General features: G+C 54.3%; 1 protein-coding gene across 1 annotated transcript in view; it reads right to left on the bottom strand.

Moving 5' to 3' along the window:
- Window positions 1-18,511, bottom strand: part of TEP1 (telomerase associated protein 1) — a 46,057-nt gene that overhangs the window by 8,354 nt on the left and 19,192 nt on the right. The window contains exons 13-41 of the mRNA XM_075530614.1: window positions 15,537-15,705; window positions 14,966-15,124; window positions 14,700-14,777; window positions 13,458-13,588; window positions 13,090-13,149; window positions 11,499-11,657; window positions 10,474-10,650; window positions 10,155-10,275; window positions 9,532-9,656; window positions 8,956-9,069; window positions 8,709-8,826; window positions 8,359-8,553; window positions 8,087-8,262; window positions 7,835-7,991; window positions 7,546-7,725; window positions 6,986-7,078; window positions 6,450-6,582; window positions 6,168-6,318; window positions 5,755-5,888; window positions 5,463-5,551; window positions 5,142-5,256; window positions 4,323-4,563; window positions 4,001-4,124; window positions 3,049-3,173; window positions 2,820-2,919; window positions 2,455-2,610; window positions 2,100-2,312; window positions 1,657-1,810; window positions 1,320-1,532 (exon numbers count right to left, since the gene is read on the bottom strand). Coding sequence (XP_075386729.1) covers window positions 1,320-1,532; window positions 1,657-1,810; window positions 2,100-2,312; window positions 2,455-2,610; window positions 2,820-2,919; window positions 3,049-3,173; window positions 4,001-4,124; window positions 4,323-4,563; window positions 5,142-5,256; window positions 5,463-5,551; window positions 5,755-5,888; window positions 6,168-6,318; window positions 6,450-6,582; window positions 6,986-7,078; window positions 7,546-7,725; window positions 7,835-7,991; window positions 8,087-8,262; window positions 8,359-8,553; window positions 8,709-8,826; window positions 8,956-9,069; window positions 9,532-9,656; window positions 10,155-10,275; window positions 10,474-10,650; window positions 11,499-11,657; window positions 13,090-13,149; window positions 13,458-13,588; window positions 14,700-14,777; window positions 14,966-15,124; window positions 15,537-15,705 — 4,160 coding nt within the window. The remainder of the gene's footprint in view (window positions 1-1,319; window positions 1,533-1,656; window positions 1,811-2,099; window positions 2,313-2,454; window positions 2,611-2,819; window positions 2,920-3,048; window positions 3,174-4,000; window positions 4,125-4,322; window positions 4,564-5,141; window positions 5,257-5,462; window positions 5,552-5,754; window positions 5,889-6,167; window positions 6,319-6,449; window positions 6,583-6,985; window positions 7,079-7,545; window positions 7,726-7,834; window positions 7,992-8,086; window positions 8,263-8,358; window positions 8,554-8,708; window positions 8,827-8,955; window positions 9,070-9,531; window positions 9,657-10,154; window positions 10,276-10,473; window positions 10,651-11,498; window positions 11,658-13,089; window positions 13,150-13,457; window positions 13,589-14,699; window positions 14,778-14,965; window positions 15,125-15,536; window positions 15,706-18,511) is intronic.

Below are 18,511 nucleotides of genomic sequence, written 5' to 3'. Positions count from 1 at the left end.
TTCCAGACCCCGCCTCTTCTCCAGGGCCCTGTCCCTCTGCCCCACTATCAGTGATGGCCACGCCTCCCCAGAGAGAGGACTTAGGCCGCCCTGCACTTCTACCTCAACATCTCTCTCTCCTCCGAAGGGACACCAGACCCTGTACACAGCAACACATTCTTCCTGGCAGGAACTCAAAGGGTTATTGGGATTCACAAAGACGTCCCAAGGGGAGCAGAGTTTACACTGACCATTGCAGAGAGAGGCAGTTAAAAACAGCTCGTATACAATGCGTTTAAACACGTCTCTGCAATCATCTCTACATTTGTCTTAAAGGTGTCTTAAAAAAACGGTCCCATGAAACACTGTGGTTTCCCCAGGGATCTGCTGGGCCACTTACATTCCAGGCAGGCAGGCCATCTCAGAAGGTCACAGTGACTGTTTTGGGGGGATCCCAGAAAGGATCATCTTCATAGAGTTTCTCAAAGGACACAGTACAGTCACAGAGGCTTATTATTAAGAAGTTGTAAGTAAAGGAAGAGCGGCGTTGGTGAGGGAAAAAGCCAGGAGTGTCGCACTGCAGAATTCTTCTTCCCTCCCAAGGACGCCCTTGCTCCGCTTCAGGGGCTGTCCTAGAATGTCCTTGGGAAACCTTGCTCCATTCACCCCGCAGCTCCGATCTTGCCTCTCTAGCCTTCTATTTGCCCCCCAAGCCCAAAGAGCACTTCAAAGGGACATGACCTGCTGTTTTGACTCGGTGTAAATGGAAGAGCCCAGACTTCTCCAGGGGAACTATCACAGAGCTAGAAACTGCTCTCGGAAGTACAGGAGACGTCAAGGAACAAAGAGTTGCACATTCTGATGTATGCATTTCCGAAAGCTCTTTATGATTCTGCAGCTTGGAAAAACAACTTAATTGGCAATCATTTATGCATGAGTGCGTAGCTTTTATACTTACTTTTCTGTGTGTGTGTGTGTGTGTGCGTGCGTGTATGAAGGAACTCTCTGAAGTCCCCATCACATATTCATGTGTGTGTGTGAAGGAATCCTCTGAAGCCCCATCATCACATATTCATGTTACACAGATGCAAGGAGCCCTCACAGCGCAGTGGCTAAGCGTCAGGCTGCTAATCCAAAGGTTGAACCTGCCAGTTATTCTGGAGAAGTTAAAGATCCTATGGGGCAGTTCAACACTGTCCCATACAGACACTAGGAGTCAGAAGTGATTGATGGGTTTGATAGACATACACATATAAATTTACATACATGTGCAATTAGAAGGGATTGGCATATTTATAAGGAACAATGCTTTGGTGACCCTAACCCTTGCCTAGCAGTACCTGAGACAGACGCCAAGAGGTCTTGGGAAGTGGCCAGGCCCAGCACAGGCTTCTGGTGTGTGGACAGGAGCCAGAGCTGCTGGAGGGAGCTGCTCCTGAGAGCCCAGCCCTGCAGGGAGCCATCTTCAGCGCCACTCACCAGAACCTCACAGCTGAGCCAGGCCAGCGCAGACACCGCCACGCGGAGTGCTTGACACTGGACTTGCTGGGGGCCTAGAGAAGCAAAGAAAGCAAAAGAGTAGAACACGTGGAAAGGGGGCAGCGATTGGGGGGAGCGGGGTGGGTGGGTGTCCTCTTCCCAAACACTCAAACACCCCTTTCCTCTCCACTTCTGTACCTGAAGCGATTCTGTAGATCTTAATGCCATCTGCTCGGTACCCAACAGCCACCCGATTGCCATCTGGGCTGAGAGCCACAGCGAGGGCAGGAGAGAGCGAAGGGGAGCCCAGGCACCCACGGGGCCTGCCCAGAGACCCTGACCACACCTGGACCTGGGGGGGGGGGCAAGAGAAAGACTTGAAGAGACCCCTCCTTCACCACCTGATTCTTCACCCTGAGTTTCCCACCCAGATAAAGACTTCCTTCTTCTGAGAGCCACCGGGTGTGTGTGTGTGTGTGTACACACACACACACACACACACACACTCCACCCCCATCCTCCCTGTCACTCTCAAAGTCAGGCTTCCTCCTGAGTCTCAGCAAAGACACCACCCGCACGGAACATTCCCTCAGCCTTGGTGACTCCGGCCTCATGGCCCGCCAGACCCACTAGAACCTCACCTTGCCATCCTCTCCGGCCGTCACTAACTGGCTCCCGCCACGCAGGAAAAGAGCGCCAGCAACAGAGCCTTGGTGGGCAGGGAAGGCAGCCAGTCGGGCCCCCTCTTGCCAGGCCCACAGCTCCACCATCCTATCCAGCCGGCCTACAGCCACAACCTGCCCGGACACGTTGAAGGCCAGGGTACGGACAGAGGCTCCCGGGGCCCCTAGTTCCTACACAGGGAGTTAAAACGGAACATCAGGACCCGGCTCTTAAACAAGCCTCCAGTGATACAGACGGCTGATATCCATCGACCCCTAGCTCCCATCCTCCAGGGCTTCCTCCCCCAGGGGGCACAGGGGCAGGGTTTCTGACCTTGGTGACTTTGAGCCCATCTGCTTTGAAAAACCTGCAGCTGCCAGCCCAGCTGCCTGTGGCAATCAAGTGCCCATCGGGGTGGAAGGCAATGCAGTTGAGGGGCTTAGGGCAGGTGTGCTGGGAGGCCAGCTGCCCTCGGACTGTGTCCCACAGCTGGAGAAGACAGAAGGGGGGTCAGGATGCTGCACACAGACCTCTGAGTGCCCAGACCTAGCACTCCAAGGCTCATCTTGTCTAGTCCCCTGCCCTCAGAAGGGCAAACTTCCTCCAGACAAGCCATCAGCAGCCTCTGCCACCTGCCTGGACAGAGACCCCTCGGGAGCCCACCCATAGTGTAGAGCCCTGGGGCCCCTGCGCATTACCTTGAGGCACCCTCCCAAGCACACCGTGGCGAACAGCCGGCGGTCCGGACTCAGGCAGCAGCCCGTGATTTGGTGCTGGTGAGCCTTGGTCTGGAGCACCCTGTCCCAGGAAGTTCAAGTCAGGCCCTGGGGGATCCTCTGGCCACATGCAACCCTCTGTATTGCCCTCGCCTGAGCTTCTTAGAAGACACAAGGCTCTATGCAAGGCCTGCAGGCGGGGCCCCCTTACCGACTCCCGTGCTGCAGGTCCCAGAGCTCCAGGAGCCCGTCAAAGGCAGTGAGAAAGATGGAGGTGTCCGAGAGGAACAAGCAGGATGAAATCCCGTCACAGCCACTCACCACCGCCTTCTCCTCCTGCGAGGGTGGGCAAGCTCGGCTCAGGCCACCGCCTCAACCCCCACAGCCCCTCATTCTAAGCCCCAACCAAAAAGGTGCCAAGGCCAGAGCGGTGGGGGGACTTGTGCCCTTGGCTGGCTATAGCCCCAGGCCACGTTCAAGTTCAAATTGGAGCCATTCCTCCCAGGCCCCAGGGCCCCGACATCTTTCACAAGTCAGAGGGAGATTTTGGCAATGCGCCTCTGGAAAAACCAGCCACTGGGAAACCCTATGGAGCGCAGTGGTACTCCGACACGCACGGTACATATCCCAGGGGCCGGCATCTACTTCCCGGCAGCTGGCTTGGGTCTGCTGTGTGCAGACATGTGTGTTGGGGTGATACGCATGGGAAGAGGAGCAGAGTGACACTGTGGGTCCCCTCTGCAGCCTAACCAACCGCTAACCTCCCAAATGCACACTCTGCTGAAATCACTCCCAGCAAGCATCCTCCCCTCCGCGCCTCTGCTCAGGCTCCTCATTCAACCAGGAGACCTGCCCTTCTCCATCCACTATCCTCCTGAACACTGCAGCTCACTCGCCTGCACCAGGCTCCTATGTTTTGTGCCCCCCCAGCTTTATTTTAACCTCCTATGTCTTATCTATCAACAAAACGGACCGCTGGGTGGGCAAATACACTGTCCCAGGCCCTGTGAATGAAGGTGTGCAGCGAATGTTTGCTGTGATTGATTTTTTAAGAAGGAGCTCTCTGGATCGCACATGAGGGGCTGGATTGAGAGCAGATGGGTTTGGCTCCCCTAGGGCTTCAGGGCAGGCAGGGGGACCCCACCCTGCCTTGAGTGCCATACCTGCCAGGAGTTCAGGTCCAACAGGTAAACAGTCCCATTGGCAGTACCCACAGCTGCTCTTCGCCCACTCGGGGAGAAGGCCACGGCTGTAGGGGACGAGGAAAGTGACAGAGACAGCCCAGGGCTGGGGAGAGAGCGGAAATGAGGAGAAGGAGATGAATGTACACCCCTGTGGCCACCTTTCCCTGCTCCAATTCCCGCCCACCCACACCCATCCCCTGTCTCCATGGTGATCCCAGTCTGCCCTTCAGTCTCCCGTTTCAGACAGGGCTGCAGCCTGTTTCTTGATGGGCTTTCCAGGGTCCAGGGTTGAGTGTCTTACCTTTGCTGGCCGCCCATGATCTGAGGCTTATTAAGCCACCGCAGTGCCTGGGGGAGCTGCCATCGCTGGGAGAGCTGCGGGGCTTGCCGACAGAGAGGTGAGTCGGGAGGCTGGTTGGCTGCCTGCTGGTACAGGAGGAGTGGGTACTGGCTGAGGACCGGGGCCTGCTGCCTCAGGAAGGTACGAAACACACCAACGTCAGCATCAGGGAGCTCCTGTTCTCCTTCCGGGGCAGACGAAACTGTAAAAGAAGGAGCATGTGCCACTGGGGAGCCACCCTGGGCCTGAACCCCAGCTCCTAGGAACCAAGAACACCTGTTAAAGGGACAAAGCTTTGGGCCCCACTCCAGACCTAAACCTCCCCAAGTCATGTTCTCTGGAGCCAACTAAGACTCATAGCGCCCCCCATCTGTGATGTGATAGAGCAGAGGTGCCCGTCAGGTTTTCAAGAAGGAAATCACCAGGCCTTTCTTCCGAGGCACCTGCACAGTGGACTCGAACGTCACCCTTTGGGTTAGCAGCCAGCCAATTTGCCCCTTTCAGGGGTTCCCACTCCAAACCTAGGAAATCAGAACCTGGGGGCCCAGGGATCTGCTATTTGGGTAAGTTTCCCAGCTTGTGCCGATGACCTTTTATGCCCATTAGATCCAGCTGAAGACACATTGGTCTAAGCATTTAGATCACAGACCTCCTGAGAACCACTTATATATTCTCCTCTTGGCTTGTTCAACCTGGAAGGAAAATCTGACTGCTCTTCCCATTGCCCCTCCTGTGGTGCAGCCCTTCCCCGCCCCTCTCTCCCAGAGGAAACCATCTCACCATAGAGGGCATGCGCCTCCAGGAGCCGTGAGACCAGACCCAGCTCCAGGTGTGCGGCCACCACGTGGAGGTTGGTGAGGAACTTTGCAAGAAGGCCACGGTTCCCGCTCTGGAGCTGGGAGGGGTCAGATTGGACCGATTAAGGATGGAAAGAGGCTGGTGAGGTGAGAGAGGGTCTTCGACCCTGCCAGTGCAGCTGGACTGAGTCCCGGGAGCTGGGACAAAGGTCTGAAGAAGGGAGTTGGGGAGGGGGCAATGGTGATGGTAGGGTGACAGTCAAAGCGGAAGCTGGGGAAAGGGGTCGGAGGTGTGGCCACTCACCAGGTGGTGAGGCAGATCTCCCAGAGCCTCAGGAGGGCAACTTCGGAAGGTGCCCGAAGCATTGTGGTCACAGGCCTTCCAGAGCTGAGCTGCAGTGGGGTCAGGGAACGGATGCTGAGAGGGGCTGGGGCCTGCAGCAGCTCTGGGACCACACCCCTCAGGCTACAGCCAGAGTCCACCCCTGTCCCACCACCCCCAATTGGGGAAGCAGGTGAGGGAGAGGTGGTGCGGTGGAGAACGCCACGGGCTTCCTGCCCCCCAGGCCCAGCCCCTCACTCAGGGCTGTGATCACCTGCAATGAGGAGGTGTGCTGTGCTCTCCAGTCCCGCCCTCTTCCCATAGCGACGTTTCGCTGCTGTCCTCAGGGGCCCATCAAGGAGGCAGAGCCGGGCACCGGAACGCTCCAGGGGACCCTCCCCTAGCAAGCTGTCCTCATGAGAGGGAGGGGGAGAAGGAAGGAGAGGGAGGGGGAGAAGGAAGGAGAGGGAGGGAGGAGGCCTGTCAGACTACAGCCAGGCACAGGTGTGGCCCTCGTTCATGCCCCAATTGTTGGTCTCTTGAGTGGCGGCTCCCTCTGGGCCTGGGAGGCAGGTGTCAGGGCTAGACCGAGGGACGTGGGGGAGGAAGAAGGCATCACCAAGGCCCAGCTCACCAATGGGAAGGCACACTGAGGTCAGGAGGGAACTCAGCTGGGGGCACCCATACCTTCGCAGACCCTGGACGAGGTAGGCAAACGAGCCCATGGGGTAGGGGTCCCCACTGTTGCTGGCAGCCATTGCTTCTTGCCAGGCCATGCCCTCCTTGGGCAGTGTCCTCCATGCACTCAGCACGCCATGCAGCTGGTCCACAGTCAGACCTGAAAAGCCAAGCTCTCAGCATCCCCGTCAGCCATGACACCTAAACTTCTTGGCATCATTGACTGAGGCCTGGGGGGCGGTGCGGGGAGGTATCACTCAACCTCCAAGCCCTCGGGCCCCCAGCACTGACCACTGCGTGTGACCTCCAGGGCGGCCAAGGCTCGAGGAAGGACTTCAGGGCCATGCTCCTGCTCCAGGGTGTTCAGGATGTGCTGCAGCAGCAGGGGGACAGTGGCGGGCAATGTCCGGAGTCTCTCAGACACCTGAGCGAGAAAGAAGACGGGATTTAGCGGGGCATGGGAGTGGGGGTGGGGCAGTTTGGGCTACAGGTTTAGTCACAGGGGAGGAAAGGGGGCTGGATGAGAAATGGATGGTGGAGAAGGATGAGCAAGAAATGAGAAACATGTGGGAGAGAAATGGGCGTGGGGCGAGGTCAGGATTGGGAGCCGATGACACCAGATGGCAACGAGTAAGGCTAGGGACCACGAGAGGTGATGGAATGGGGTAAGGAGGCGAAGAAGCTGAATGGAGGAGGGGCAGTGGGGTTAGGATGGGAGGAGGCGTATGGAGAATGGGCAGTGGGGTTCAGGTCGGAGGACGAGGCTGGAGAATGGGTAGTGGGGTTAGGATGGAGGAGGCGGCGCATGGCCTCCCACCCTAACTGACCTGCTCATAGAGTGTGAAGAGCCTCAGGTGATCGGTGACCAAGCGCAGGTAGAGTGGCAGGGCGGACCCCCGCTTCACCAACAGCAGGCGCATCTGACGAGACTCAGAGAGTCAATGGGGGGACCAGGGAGACACAGCGCTGCTCACACCAGGCCCACTGCCAGACAGCTCCTCCCATCAGGCTCCCCCAAAGGGAGGCCCACGGCGTGAGTCACCTCAGGACCCAGGCCTCCCTGCCCCACAGCGTTCTGCACAGCCAGCCTTTTCCAGAATCTCTCACAGCTCAGCCTGCCCCACCACATCAACACAGCTGTACTGGTCTCCCCTCACCCAGGCAGAGGTTATAGATGTCAGACACTAGGGAGAAATAGCAGTGTGGGGGGAATCTAGTATAGTGAGCACAGTTATGCTAAATAAAGCTTCCTCCTGGCCCCGAATTAACTGAGGAAAACAAAGGAGCAGGTCCGAGGAACAACTGGAAGCTCTGGAACCCCTGGATCCTCACAGCTCCTGAATTCACCCCCACCCATCCCCACCCAGCTGCCCAGCCCAGGTCCAACCTGGTTGTTGAAAGCTGATTCCTCCAGCCGCTTCCCATAGAGAGCCAGCTCTTCTCTCACCATCCGGCTCCGGGCCAACGGTTCCAGGGGCCCCAGAGCTACCACCTGGGCACCTTGGCTCTGCTCCAGGCTCTCCCCCAGGCTGGTGTCACTAGACACGCTCAGCACCAGGTGGACCCTCTGCAGTATTCAGGTGGAAGGGAGAGGGAGACAGAAGGCAAGGAGGAGACCAGCGTTGACAAGGTCCCTCTCACCAACCTTCCAACACCCACCTAGTCCTCACGCTCACCCGAGGCAGGGACTTTGGGATCCAGTCTGAGATCAGCTGCCTGTTCTGGTCCACCAGCCTATCAGCCCCATCGATGATCAGCACGAGGCTCTGGCCAGTGTGCAGGAACTGAGCGCACTTGGGAAGCAGCCTCTGCTGTAGCTCCCAGACCAGCCCTCTAAGTCGAGAAGAAGGCCGGGCTCAGAGGGAGAGGGGCACCCAGGGGGGTGTCCCAAGGCATGGGCCCGGCTGGGCTAAGGGAGTGACACACACCGGTAGGTACTGGGGAGGGCACTGGAATCTTGCAGATGGCTATGCAGATAGGTGCAGAGACGTCTGAGCAGGGTCAGAGCAAGACACTGGTCAGGGCGGGCACCTGAAAAGTGGAAGAAGACCAGGGGGGCTACTCTGGTCCCATCAGGATTCCGCAGGGCTGACACAAGGGATGCCTGTGTGGGAGGGGAGCAGAAGACATGGTCACATTGTACACCCCACTTCCTTTGCCCACCAGCCCCGCCCCGCCCCAAGCCTCTGAAGCTCCGTACCAAGAATGCGGTCTTGCCCTGCCCTGGCTGCCCGAGCACCAGGCTTAGCTTTCCCCGGTGCTGCATCAACTGCTGCACTGTGTCCTGAAGCAGGTGTGGCCGGGCAGAACTGGGTGGGCTCTGCAGCTGCTGGAAGGTGGCCTGGACCGAGTCGTCATCGGGGGTGGACACTGACTGCTCCAGTTGGGACCCCGGCTGAGGGCACATGGGACCATGGCTACCATGCTCCTGCCCCACCCCCTGCCAGGCCAAACTCACAGAGCACCCACCAAGCTACTTCCCCAGCCAGGACTACCAGACCATCCTAACACCCCACCCCAACCCCACTGGTTTCCAGCCCACCTGCTGACCTGTAGGTAAAGCTCCTGAATCACATTCCACACATCCTGTAGAACCAGCTTCCCAAACTCCTCGAGTCCCCCAACATAGGGTCGGCCAGCTGCCACACCCCCCCACTCACAAGAGTATCTGTGGGCAAAGCAAGTACACCTCTGGTCAGAGCAGGCCTGGCTCCCTTTGCGGTGTCCCTCGCCCTCCTCCCCACCCCCCCGACCCCCCGCCACACCTCCCTGCAGGTGCACCACCTCCCCAACTCACCTGCGGCAGGTGACCTCACTCTGTTTGCTCAGGTAGCTCTTCAGTTTTGTGATCCGATGTGCAGCCTCTTTAGACTCAGGGACAAAGTCGGATTTCCAGGTTTCTGGCACAGACCTGACCCCAACAGTAAGGCTGACTCAGAGCTCGTCCCCCTACCACCCTGCTGGCTGAGATGCCCTGAAACTCATTCTCAAAAGCAGGCCTGTGACTTCAGATCCAAGGCTGCACCAGGGTGGCAGAGGCAAGCTCTCTGCAGCCTGCCTGTCTCCCCCAGGGCCCCAGGCCTGCTGAGAAGGTGATTCATCTAATGCAGATCAAAGGGCTAAGCATTTGTAAATGCTGACCACCAAGGTCTTTGGCTTCTTTCACTGTTAGTGCTAAACCAGACCCAAGAGCCTCATTGCCTTGTCTCTGTTGGATGAGGCTCTTGTGTTGCTATTTCCCATGTGTCTAGCCACAGGATGACCCAAGAAGTTTACACCTAGCCCCTGAATAAAGGGGAGACGAGACATGATCACTGCCTGGCCTTCGCTAGAGACTGGCCCTGGAGGTAAGTGGGGGTGGGGTGGGGTGTACCTGAGGAAGCTGGGGTCCCGGAAGTAGATGAGCGCTGGGGCAGAGGTCTGGTGGTGGAGGCTTCGGTTCAGGAACTGCATCACTTCCATCTCCGTCACCGAGCGTCCTGGTGGGTACTGCTGGGCCTGCAGGGAGCAGGCGGAGGACAGACACAGCTCAGCCTAGCCCTGGACACTAACCTCTCCTCCAGCCCTGCCTGGGCCCCCAGGTTCCTTCATCTCCATATGGTTCGTCCCTCTTTCCAGACACAAGGCAAGAAAACAGAACTAACTGCTGCGTTTATGGATTATGTGGGCCAAGCGTTTTTAGAGGTTAACTTTAACATCAGTGTGAATCTGCAGTATCGATGTCATCGGTTCCCTCTACTCTAGGGGAAAATCACGAGGTTAAGCTAAGCAGCTTTCCACAAAGCCCACAGGATGTACGTGACAGAAGGGAGAACAGAACCAACAGACTCCGTACTTGCCTTTCCAATCCCAGAGGAACCTCTCCAAGCACTGCCCCCCTCTCCTAGGGCGGGGCCACCCACAGAGGGCCTGGCTGTCATGCCAAGTCCAGTCCCAAGGTTCCTGACAAAGGGCTGTCTGCCCCCCTGGGCCCCGCCCCAGCTCTGGCTGCCTTACCCACTGGAAGTGCGGCTGGTCAGGCAGGCTGTAGCTGGGGGGGATGTAGCCGTAGCGGGAGCCCAGCACCCCCACGAACAGCTGCGAGTTCTCCACCTCCCCGAGGCACACTTCCAGCTGTCTGTGGGTACAGACGAGGGGACATGCAGGAGTCCCGTCACCGAGACATACAGGTGCGACCGGGGAAACAGGACACCCGACTTACAAGGGGGCAGAAAGAACGCCCGAGGGTGAGTCTCCCCCTAACCACCCACCCCTGCCCAGTCCCCCAAGCCCTCACGCCGGCCCAGGCCCGGGCCCTGCCTCTACGGCCCCACACCTGTTCCTCCGGGTCTCCTCCTCGGTGACGCCCCAGCGCAGGTCGATGGCGTGCAGACTGAGGCGGTGGGGGGCTGCGCGGGCCTGCAGGGCGGGCAGCACCATCCTCAGCAGCAGGTCGCGCTCCCCGTGCATGTCCCGGAAAGTGGACGAGATGAAAAGGCGGATGTTGCGCCATCTGGGGGGTGAGCAGAGAGGGCTGGGCTCAGCCGGGGGCGCCCACCCAGTGTCTAGTTCCACCGGCACCCGTGGATCACCCTGTAGCTCTGAGCTGGAGCCCGGTCGGCAGACAGCAAGCAGAGAGCTCAGACGGGGCTCCCCACCCCCCATCCCCCCTAACAGCATGCTGGTGGCCTTGATGGCAGCGCCCCGGGGCTGGAACTCCACCTGTCACTCCTCCTGCACCCCTCTATGTGTCGGCAGGTACGTCTCTCCTCACGGCATGCTCGTGACCACGCTGGTTAGCATGGTCAGCGGTCAGTATGGCCGCTAGCCTCCTCTTAGCTCAGCAAGCTTCAGCTTGAAGCAACTATGCAACCAGCCGCCCCAAGGGGCTGTCGCTGTCGTTCCTGGTGGCTCTCAGGTGCCGGAGCCGAACTCTGCTCCACAGGCTTCCTAAGCTTGTGACCTCCGGGAGCCGGTCACCAGCCCAGCTAAGGGGCTGCTGGGGCGTTCCGGCCACCGGTCTGGCTGGTCATAGAGCACGTCACCATCCAGGGACTGGCCTCACCCCGAGTCCAAGTTACTGCTTGGAAAAGCCAAGAAGTCAGAGCCGACTCTCCTAAGCCCCTGCTGCGTGGTCACGGTACCGTTGCCATCCCTGCCTTCCGACGTCCTCTCCCCGTTAGAGAATGGGGCACATTGCCCGTCTGACGGCTATGAGAGGGGTTCAGAACCCCTGCCTGGCAGAGAAGCAGCAGCCCCGCTCTGCAAACTGACCCAACAGCATCACACCCGGCAGCGTTTTCCTCTAGGATTCCCCTGCAGCGCCTCCCAAGTCACAGAAGCTCAGAAGCACAGACTGACCCGTGCTGGGAAACGGGAGCCACGGGGCTTGGAGTGTTCTCTTCCAGCGGCCTGAGAGGCAGGAGCCCTGCCTGTCCTGGGGGTGGGGGGATTTTGAAGATTCTGTCCATCTGGCCCACATGTTCTAGAAGACGGGAGGCTCCGCGCTGGGCAATGAACCTGAGGCAAACAGTAACAAACAGCAGCAGAATGCAAGAGGTCAGAATCGGGCAGAGGGGGGTGAGGGGGGTGAAGGCAGGGCGAGGGTAGGTCACCCAGTTACCTGGAGTTCCTTAACAAAGTCATCACAAACCGTGACTGCAGACTTGAAACACTCCTAGTGAGTCTCGATAGGGCAGGGCAGGGCAGAGCTGCCCCTGTGAGTTTCCGAGTAAAAAACAGCCAGTGGTTTCCAACTGTGGACCTGGCAGATCACAACCCATCTCACACCCACCACACTACCAGCGTTCCACTGCAGAGTCATAGGGCTGAAGAGACTCGGTTCTCCAGCTTTGCGGGATTATAATCAAGGCTTTCCTGTTGCGTCAGCGGCAACTGGGCTGGGCAGGGTGGTCAAGATTAAGGCCCAGTCTGGGCTTGAGTTCCCTGGAGGAGGGATGTGTATGGGGCTTCCCAACAGGAAGTGGGGCCATAAGACATCCGGCAGAAAAGGCAGGGAGGGCAGAGAGAATATAGATAAAGTACAAGATTTCTTCAATTCTGCATCAATAATTGTGATTTTAAAATATGTATCACGAATAGAACAAAGGCTACAGAGTGAATAGAATTTAAAGTTGGTCACATCATTGAAAAGTAAACACTACTACCTCCTGTCTCCTATTGTTTCCCCTTACTGATGTAAGACACTTTTCTTCTCCCTTATGGATGGAACCAGAGCAGCCATCTTGAAGGATGAGGTCTCTGGCAGTTACATAAGTTCATGTCAACTTGATAAAGAAGTGTCGGGGTGGAGTCTAGCCTGTCAATCAGGTCACAGCCTGATGATGCTTCCTTGTGGACGTGGCCTGATCATGAGCATTCTGGGGACTTCCTCTCTCTCTCTCTCTCTCTCTCTCTCTCTCTCTCTCTCTCTCTCTCTCTCTCTCTCTCTCTGCTTCACCTTCCTGTTGAAGAGCCACACCTGGAGAGCTGGAGAAGCCTCGTGGAGACCCACACCAGCGTTGAAATGCTTCCACCACCACCACCACAGGATCCACAAAGCTTTTCGCCCACCAGCCGGGGATCTTCCTGCATTCAGCCATTGTATGTAGCTGTGAGTCTGAAGAAGGACGCGGGCTGGGCTTGGGGGTTTTCTCAATATACAATTGCTCTTTGACGGAAAGCTCTTTCTTACACCCATAGGAGTATCTCTGGAGTTGTTTCTCTAGGCAACCCAGCCCAACACAAGGTCGAAGCTGAAGAGAGTGAAGTAATAACTTAGAAACCTGTGTCCCTGTAATATTTTGGAGCTACGATCCCTGGGCAGCTGTAGAAGAGGAATAAGATTCTATTTTGCTTAAAAAACAAACAAACAAAAAATCTGAATGGAGTAGAGACCACAAGCAGTATCTAAAAGACATTCCACAAATCCCCAAAGCTGTCATGTACTCACTTCAGTATCCCATCAGTACAGCCTGTGAGGGTCACGTCGTTGGGGTTTGCATCTGGTAACCTGGCAAAATAAGAAGTAGCCGGTAAACCACCTGAAACCATGCCAGGAACTCGAGTAACTACCCGCTAGCATCTTGGAGTGGACACCTTTCTGTGCTGTGATTTTAATTGGGTTATGTACCGGGCTGGCGTAGATCCTCACAAAGGGATCCAGAGCTAGGTTGAAGACTGTTCAGAAGGTTCTTGCACTCACAGTGCATGAGAGGTAGGAAGGCAAGTGGGAGGAAGGGCCAGGAGAGAAACAGTGCTCCCAACATGGGCAGAGGTGGAAGGCCCTTCTGACTCAGGTGGGAGCATATGCATGCTTACCAGTATGGACGCCCACGCAGGTCAACACCGACAAAAAGGCACTTGGAATTCACGTGTCGCCAGATAAGCTGTTTAGCTGCATTTATCCATTTGTGGTTTGTATCTTCGCCAAAAACGATGACCCTGTCCACCTGTAGGATGAGAGGGAAAGCTGAGACCAGGGGGCAAAAGGAGAGAGCAGCCACTAACAGGGACAGGATATCAAGAGATGTCTCTAAAGAATGGGGAGCGGGGAGAAATTTGAGGGATGTGGGGACCTGCATCTCAGGGAGGTGGTGCGGAAGTTCCTAAGCTTTTAGGATGCGGGAAGGAGCCCTGGTGGTGTAGTGGTCATGCGATGGGCAGTGATCTTCGTGGATCGTTAGGAGAAAGATGGGGCTTTCTACTCCTATACGCCATTGGCTCTACTCCCATAAACAATTACAGCCTCGGAAACCCACAGGGGTCACTATGAGTCAGCACTGACTCCATGGCAGTGAGTTTGGTTTTTGACTTGGCGAGCCAGCATAAAACCCCCAGACCAAACTCAGGGAGACCCTATAGAAGAAAGTAGAACTATTTCCTCAGGTTTCCACTTTGTAAATTGTTATGGAGTCAGCCAGTATCATCTTCTGCCACAGAGCAGCTGATGGGTTTGAGCTGCTGACCTTGCGGTTAACATCCCAACTTCACCCACTGTGCTGCCATTTATTCCATTGCATTCAGACTTATGGTGACCCTGTGTAAAGAGTTGCCGAGGCTATCAATCTTTACAGGAACTGAGAGCCTCATTTTTCTCCTTATGGTTTTGAACTGCCAACCTTGCAATTAGCAGTCCACCACTTACTCGACCATACCACTAGGGCACATTGTTAAATATAGCAATTGTTAGACATTAAACTGCACTATAATTAATAAAGTATCTTAAAAACAAAAATAATAAATATTGAAAGGTCACCACTCCGTAACTATTTTACAACATGTGAGCGCTATCTACTCTCAAGCCCATTTGCAAGCATCTCTGAGTGGGGGCCATGCTAAATAAGGGTCAACTCCTAAATATCTGTTACAGACTCCCTCCAGTGAGCGCAGGTTGACAGCTGGAAATTGGCCATGGTGACTGGCAACTGCTGTTAAACTATCGGGGGAGCTGAATACACCTTAGCAGGGTATTTGCTTTTGCGTGATCAAGAAATAAGAACCATGCATTCTGGAGGAAAATGAAGGGTGGGCAAGTTTCCTAGAGGGCTGGGCGGTACTCACAGGGACCCTTTGGACAGCCATCGACAGCAGGTACTTCCCCAAAGTGTCTACAGACCACTCCTCATTCTCTTCCAACTCCTGAAGGAAAGGCTCTGGTCATTTAGGTGGTTGGAAAGCAGGCACCGCATGGTCAGTAAGACGCAAACACCACAGCCTGCCGGGGAAACCTTTGGAACCGTGGACAGTCTTGACTTCAGTGACTGTTCAGGTCCTCCCCAGACTGATGGCCACTCAGATTTTTTTTAATGAAGGGGTCTAACTCTAACCTGAACTTGAGCCTGGAGCTCAATGGCAGTCTTCAGGATCCCTTGCTCGGCCTTCAGCACCGCTGTTTTCAAAGTGCCTTCTCCACACAGCAAGAGGTCTGCCTGCTCAGCCCTTGCGATCATCATCCCAATCAACAGCAGCACGTAGTTCACGGGGGGCTGAGTGAGCAAGCACCAAGGTGGAGCAGACTCCCCTGACTCGGAATCCACCCGTGCAGACCGAGCCCCTTGCTGGTGGGAGCAGGCGAGAGGGCTTCAACCACCCCGTGGGAGACGCCTGGGGCGGCCAAGAGGACCCAGGAGTCCCACTCAAAGTCAACCCCGAGATGGAGGGAAGGTGAGACGTCCTTTGGTGGCAGCAGTTTAGAGAGCAGGAAGCACTAGCCAAACATGAAATGTTAACTTTCTCATCCACGAACCGCCCCTGGGAGCCAGGGCCTGACCCTGGCAGTTCAATTCACGTCACCTAGCTCAGGTCTGAGGGCTTATTTGAGAGGACTAGTTCTGGGAAGTAGATCACTTCTTGGAGTACCCCAATACCAACCAGCACCCCGCTGCTTTTCTTGTTTACCCCTTCTGAGTTTCTCTTGGGGAAGAGTTTGTCTGCATTCGAATCTGTCAGGAAGATCAGGAGGGTGCGGCCTGGCAACGGGGGCAAGCTGTGCTGCACGGACAGGTTCACGGCTGTCTCCAGGGCCTGCTTGTACCGACCCAGAATCGCATCATCATATGTCCGCTGTCTGCAAGCGAGAAAGATGCAGAGGGCTTCAGGGGGGTTACCTGCCTGCTGCTCTGCGGCAAATAAGAAGATGAGAATGTGACCTTCAACTTCAGAGGACTCTCCTTCCCTCCCATGGCAAGCACTACCTCCCTTTTCCATAGTCTGCTTCTATTGCGGCACAGAACACCGTCTGAGCTCGCTTCTGTCGCCATCCAACAAGGACCCCGCTAACGCATTCTCGTGGCAGGAGACAGCCCATGCATCGGCAGATCTACACTGTGAAGCACTCAGCATGCTTAGACATTCACCCAGACCTCATGAGACAGTTTTACTGCTAAAAATACCCCCAAAGCAAACCCAGTGCCGTTAAGTCTACTCTGACTCACGGCGACCAGACAGGACAGAGTAGAATTAAGTTACTCCTGTGGGTTTCCAAGCCTGTCAATCTTTACAGGAGCAGAAAGCCTCCTCCTCTTGCTCTCTCGGAGTGCATGCTGGGTCCAAACTACTGGCCATGCGGTTAAGATGCCACTAGGGCCCAAGGGCTCAATAAAAAGTAAATGTCTAGAAAAGAATGAGGGCAACATATGTACAAATATGCTTGATGCACTTGATGTATGGATTGTTATCAGAGTTGTAAGAGGTCCCAATAAACTGATCTTTTAATTAAAAAAGTTAAGTAATTAAAAAACTAAAACAAAAGATACCAGCAGGACTCCACTTGTACTGGTGTGTGTGTGTGTGTGTGTGTGTGTGTGTGTGTGTACATACATAATTTTTTTCAGACTGCATTTTTTCTGTATATTTTTCAATTGTATTTTAAAGAACAAATATTAATACCTTGCCTCTGAAAACAGGCAATCAGAGGAAAAAGAATTAAATATTCAGCCTGCTTTTTCTTAACAAGGTCTACCACAGGGGGCTCGTGCTACGGTATCCCACGGGGTTGCTATGAGTTGAAATGATTCCAGGGCAGTGCATTTTTGAGTATGAGCTTGAAGAAGCCCTGGTGGCAATATTGGGAAAGTGTTGGATTATTAACGGAAAGGCCAGTGAGTCATACCCCCAGCCAATCTGTGGTAGGAAGATGAAACTGTCTACTCCCCTGAAGATCGACAGCCCTAGAAACCCTGTGTAGGTCTTCTACAAGTGGGAATGAGCATGGCGGCAGTGGATGGGTAAGTAGATTCAATCAATAAGGACAGTGCTTTGGGGATTCGAGCGAATACATTTTATGAAATGGTAGGAAACCTCACTTCCAACCACTATTGAAATAATTGACCCAGACAAAAATCAGCGACGAGTGAACTAACTCTGCCATGGGGAGATGAGGCTGTCACCACCTAAAAGCCCCATCCATCTTAACATCACTGAGTTTGGCTACCAGACTTTTGGGGCCTCCTAATCGAATGCTGAATAAGGTACCCTGGGTCACCTGTGAAAGGTCCTTTGTGGAGGTGGGAGGGGAGGATCCTTCAAAACCTTCAGAGCTAATGTACCTGGTGCTTGAACAGAGGTCACTCCGAAGACCCCTACCGCTAGCTTCGCAGCAAGTCATCAGCATGAAGATTATCAGAGATGGAAAAGACTTATCAAATGCAAGCGGGAGCAAAACTGGCCTTCCCACTCCCATAAACAGTTAGTCTAGGAACCCAGAGGGGCATACTGTCAGTTGGCACTGACTCGATGGCAGTGAGATCAAATGCAATCGGCACACCTTGTGTGGATCCTCCTTTGAGAAAAGCTGCAGAAAGGTGTTTGGTTTTTTAGCTAATAGGAAAAATTGAATGTGTATTGAATCCACAGAGGATATGATCCCAAGAATTATTTTCCATTTTGTCTAGTAATATCAATGGCATTTAATTACGCAAGAAAAGCCAGTGTTTTAAGAGACACGTGTAAGGTATGGGGATGAAGGGGTAAAATAAAATGCATCATATTTTGTAGCATTTATTTGAAGAACTTTCTCAGAGAAGAAAAAAATGGATTGATAAGGGAAGCATGGGCAAATCCAGATAATGGGTTTGTGTGGCTAACACTTTTAAAGGACTTCATTATACTCCTCTCATCACTTCAGTGCATGCTGAAATTTTTTTCATACTCTTTTTTTTAATCTAGACAATTCAGTAGTCTCTACCAAGACTGTCCAATAGGGTGAAATAAAAATGAAATGCAATTGAAATGAAACATGCATGTTTCATTTGATAGTTTTTAGAAACTATATATATGTGTGTGTGTTTGCTTCCTTTTTAAAGGAAGCAAACCAAACTCACTGGCATCCAGTCAAGACTGACTCAGAGTGACGCGATAGGACAGGGTAGAACTGCCTCTTGTGGATTTCTGAGACTGTAACTCTTTTTTTCCCCACTCTTAAATTACAAATCTGTTACTTGACCTCTTTTTTAATTGACTTTGCAAAGGCATTTGACCGTGTAGATCATAACAGACTCTGGATGACCTTGAGAGGTACGGGAAATTCCAGAACACTTCATCTACATGTCATACAATTCAAAAATTCAGTCAGCTCAAGGAGAGTTGTACAATTATCACCACAGTCACAGAGAATGTCTTGGAATTGACTGTGGTGAAATGCGTAACTCTGTACAGGAGTAAAAAGCCTCGTTTTTCTTCCAAGGAGCAGCTCATGGTTTCGAACAGCTGATCGTTTTAAAAAATCATTTTCTCGGGGGCTCATACAACTTCTATCACTATTAACTGCTCATCCTGAGCTCAGCAGCTCAATGCATAACCACCACGCCACCTTGGCTCCTCAAAAAAGGAACAGATGAAATTAATTTAATATTACATTTTATTTCACCTAATAT

The sequence above is a fragment of the Tenrec ecaudatus genome, chromosome 14, assembly GCF_050624435.1.
Source record: "Tenrec ecaudatus isolate mTenEca1 chromosome 14, mTenEca1.hap1, whole genome shotgun sequence".
NCBI classification, from domain to species: domain Eukaryota; kingdom Metazoa; phylum Chordata; class Mammalia; order Afrosoricida; family Tenrecidae; genus Tenrec; species Tenrec ecaudatus.
Note: the sequence above shows the minus strand (reverse complement) of the source record. Positions and strands in the feature narration are given on the sequence as shown.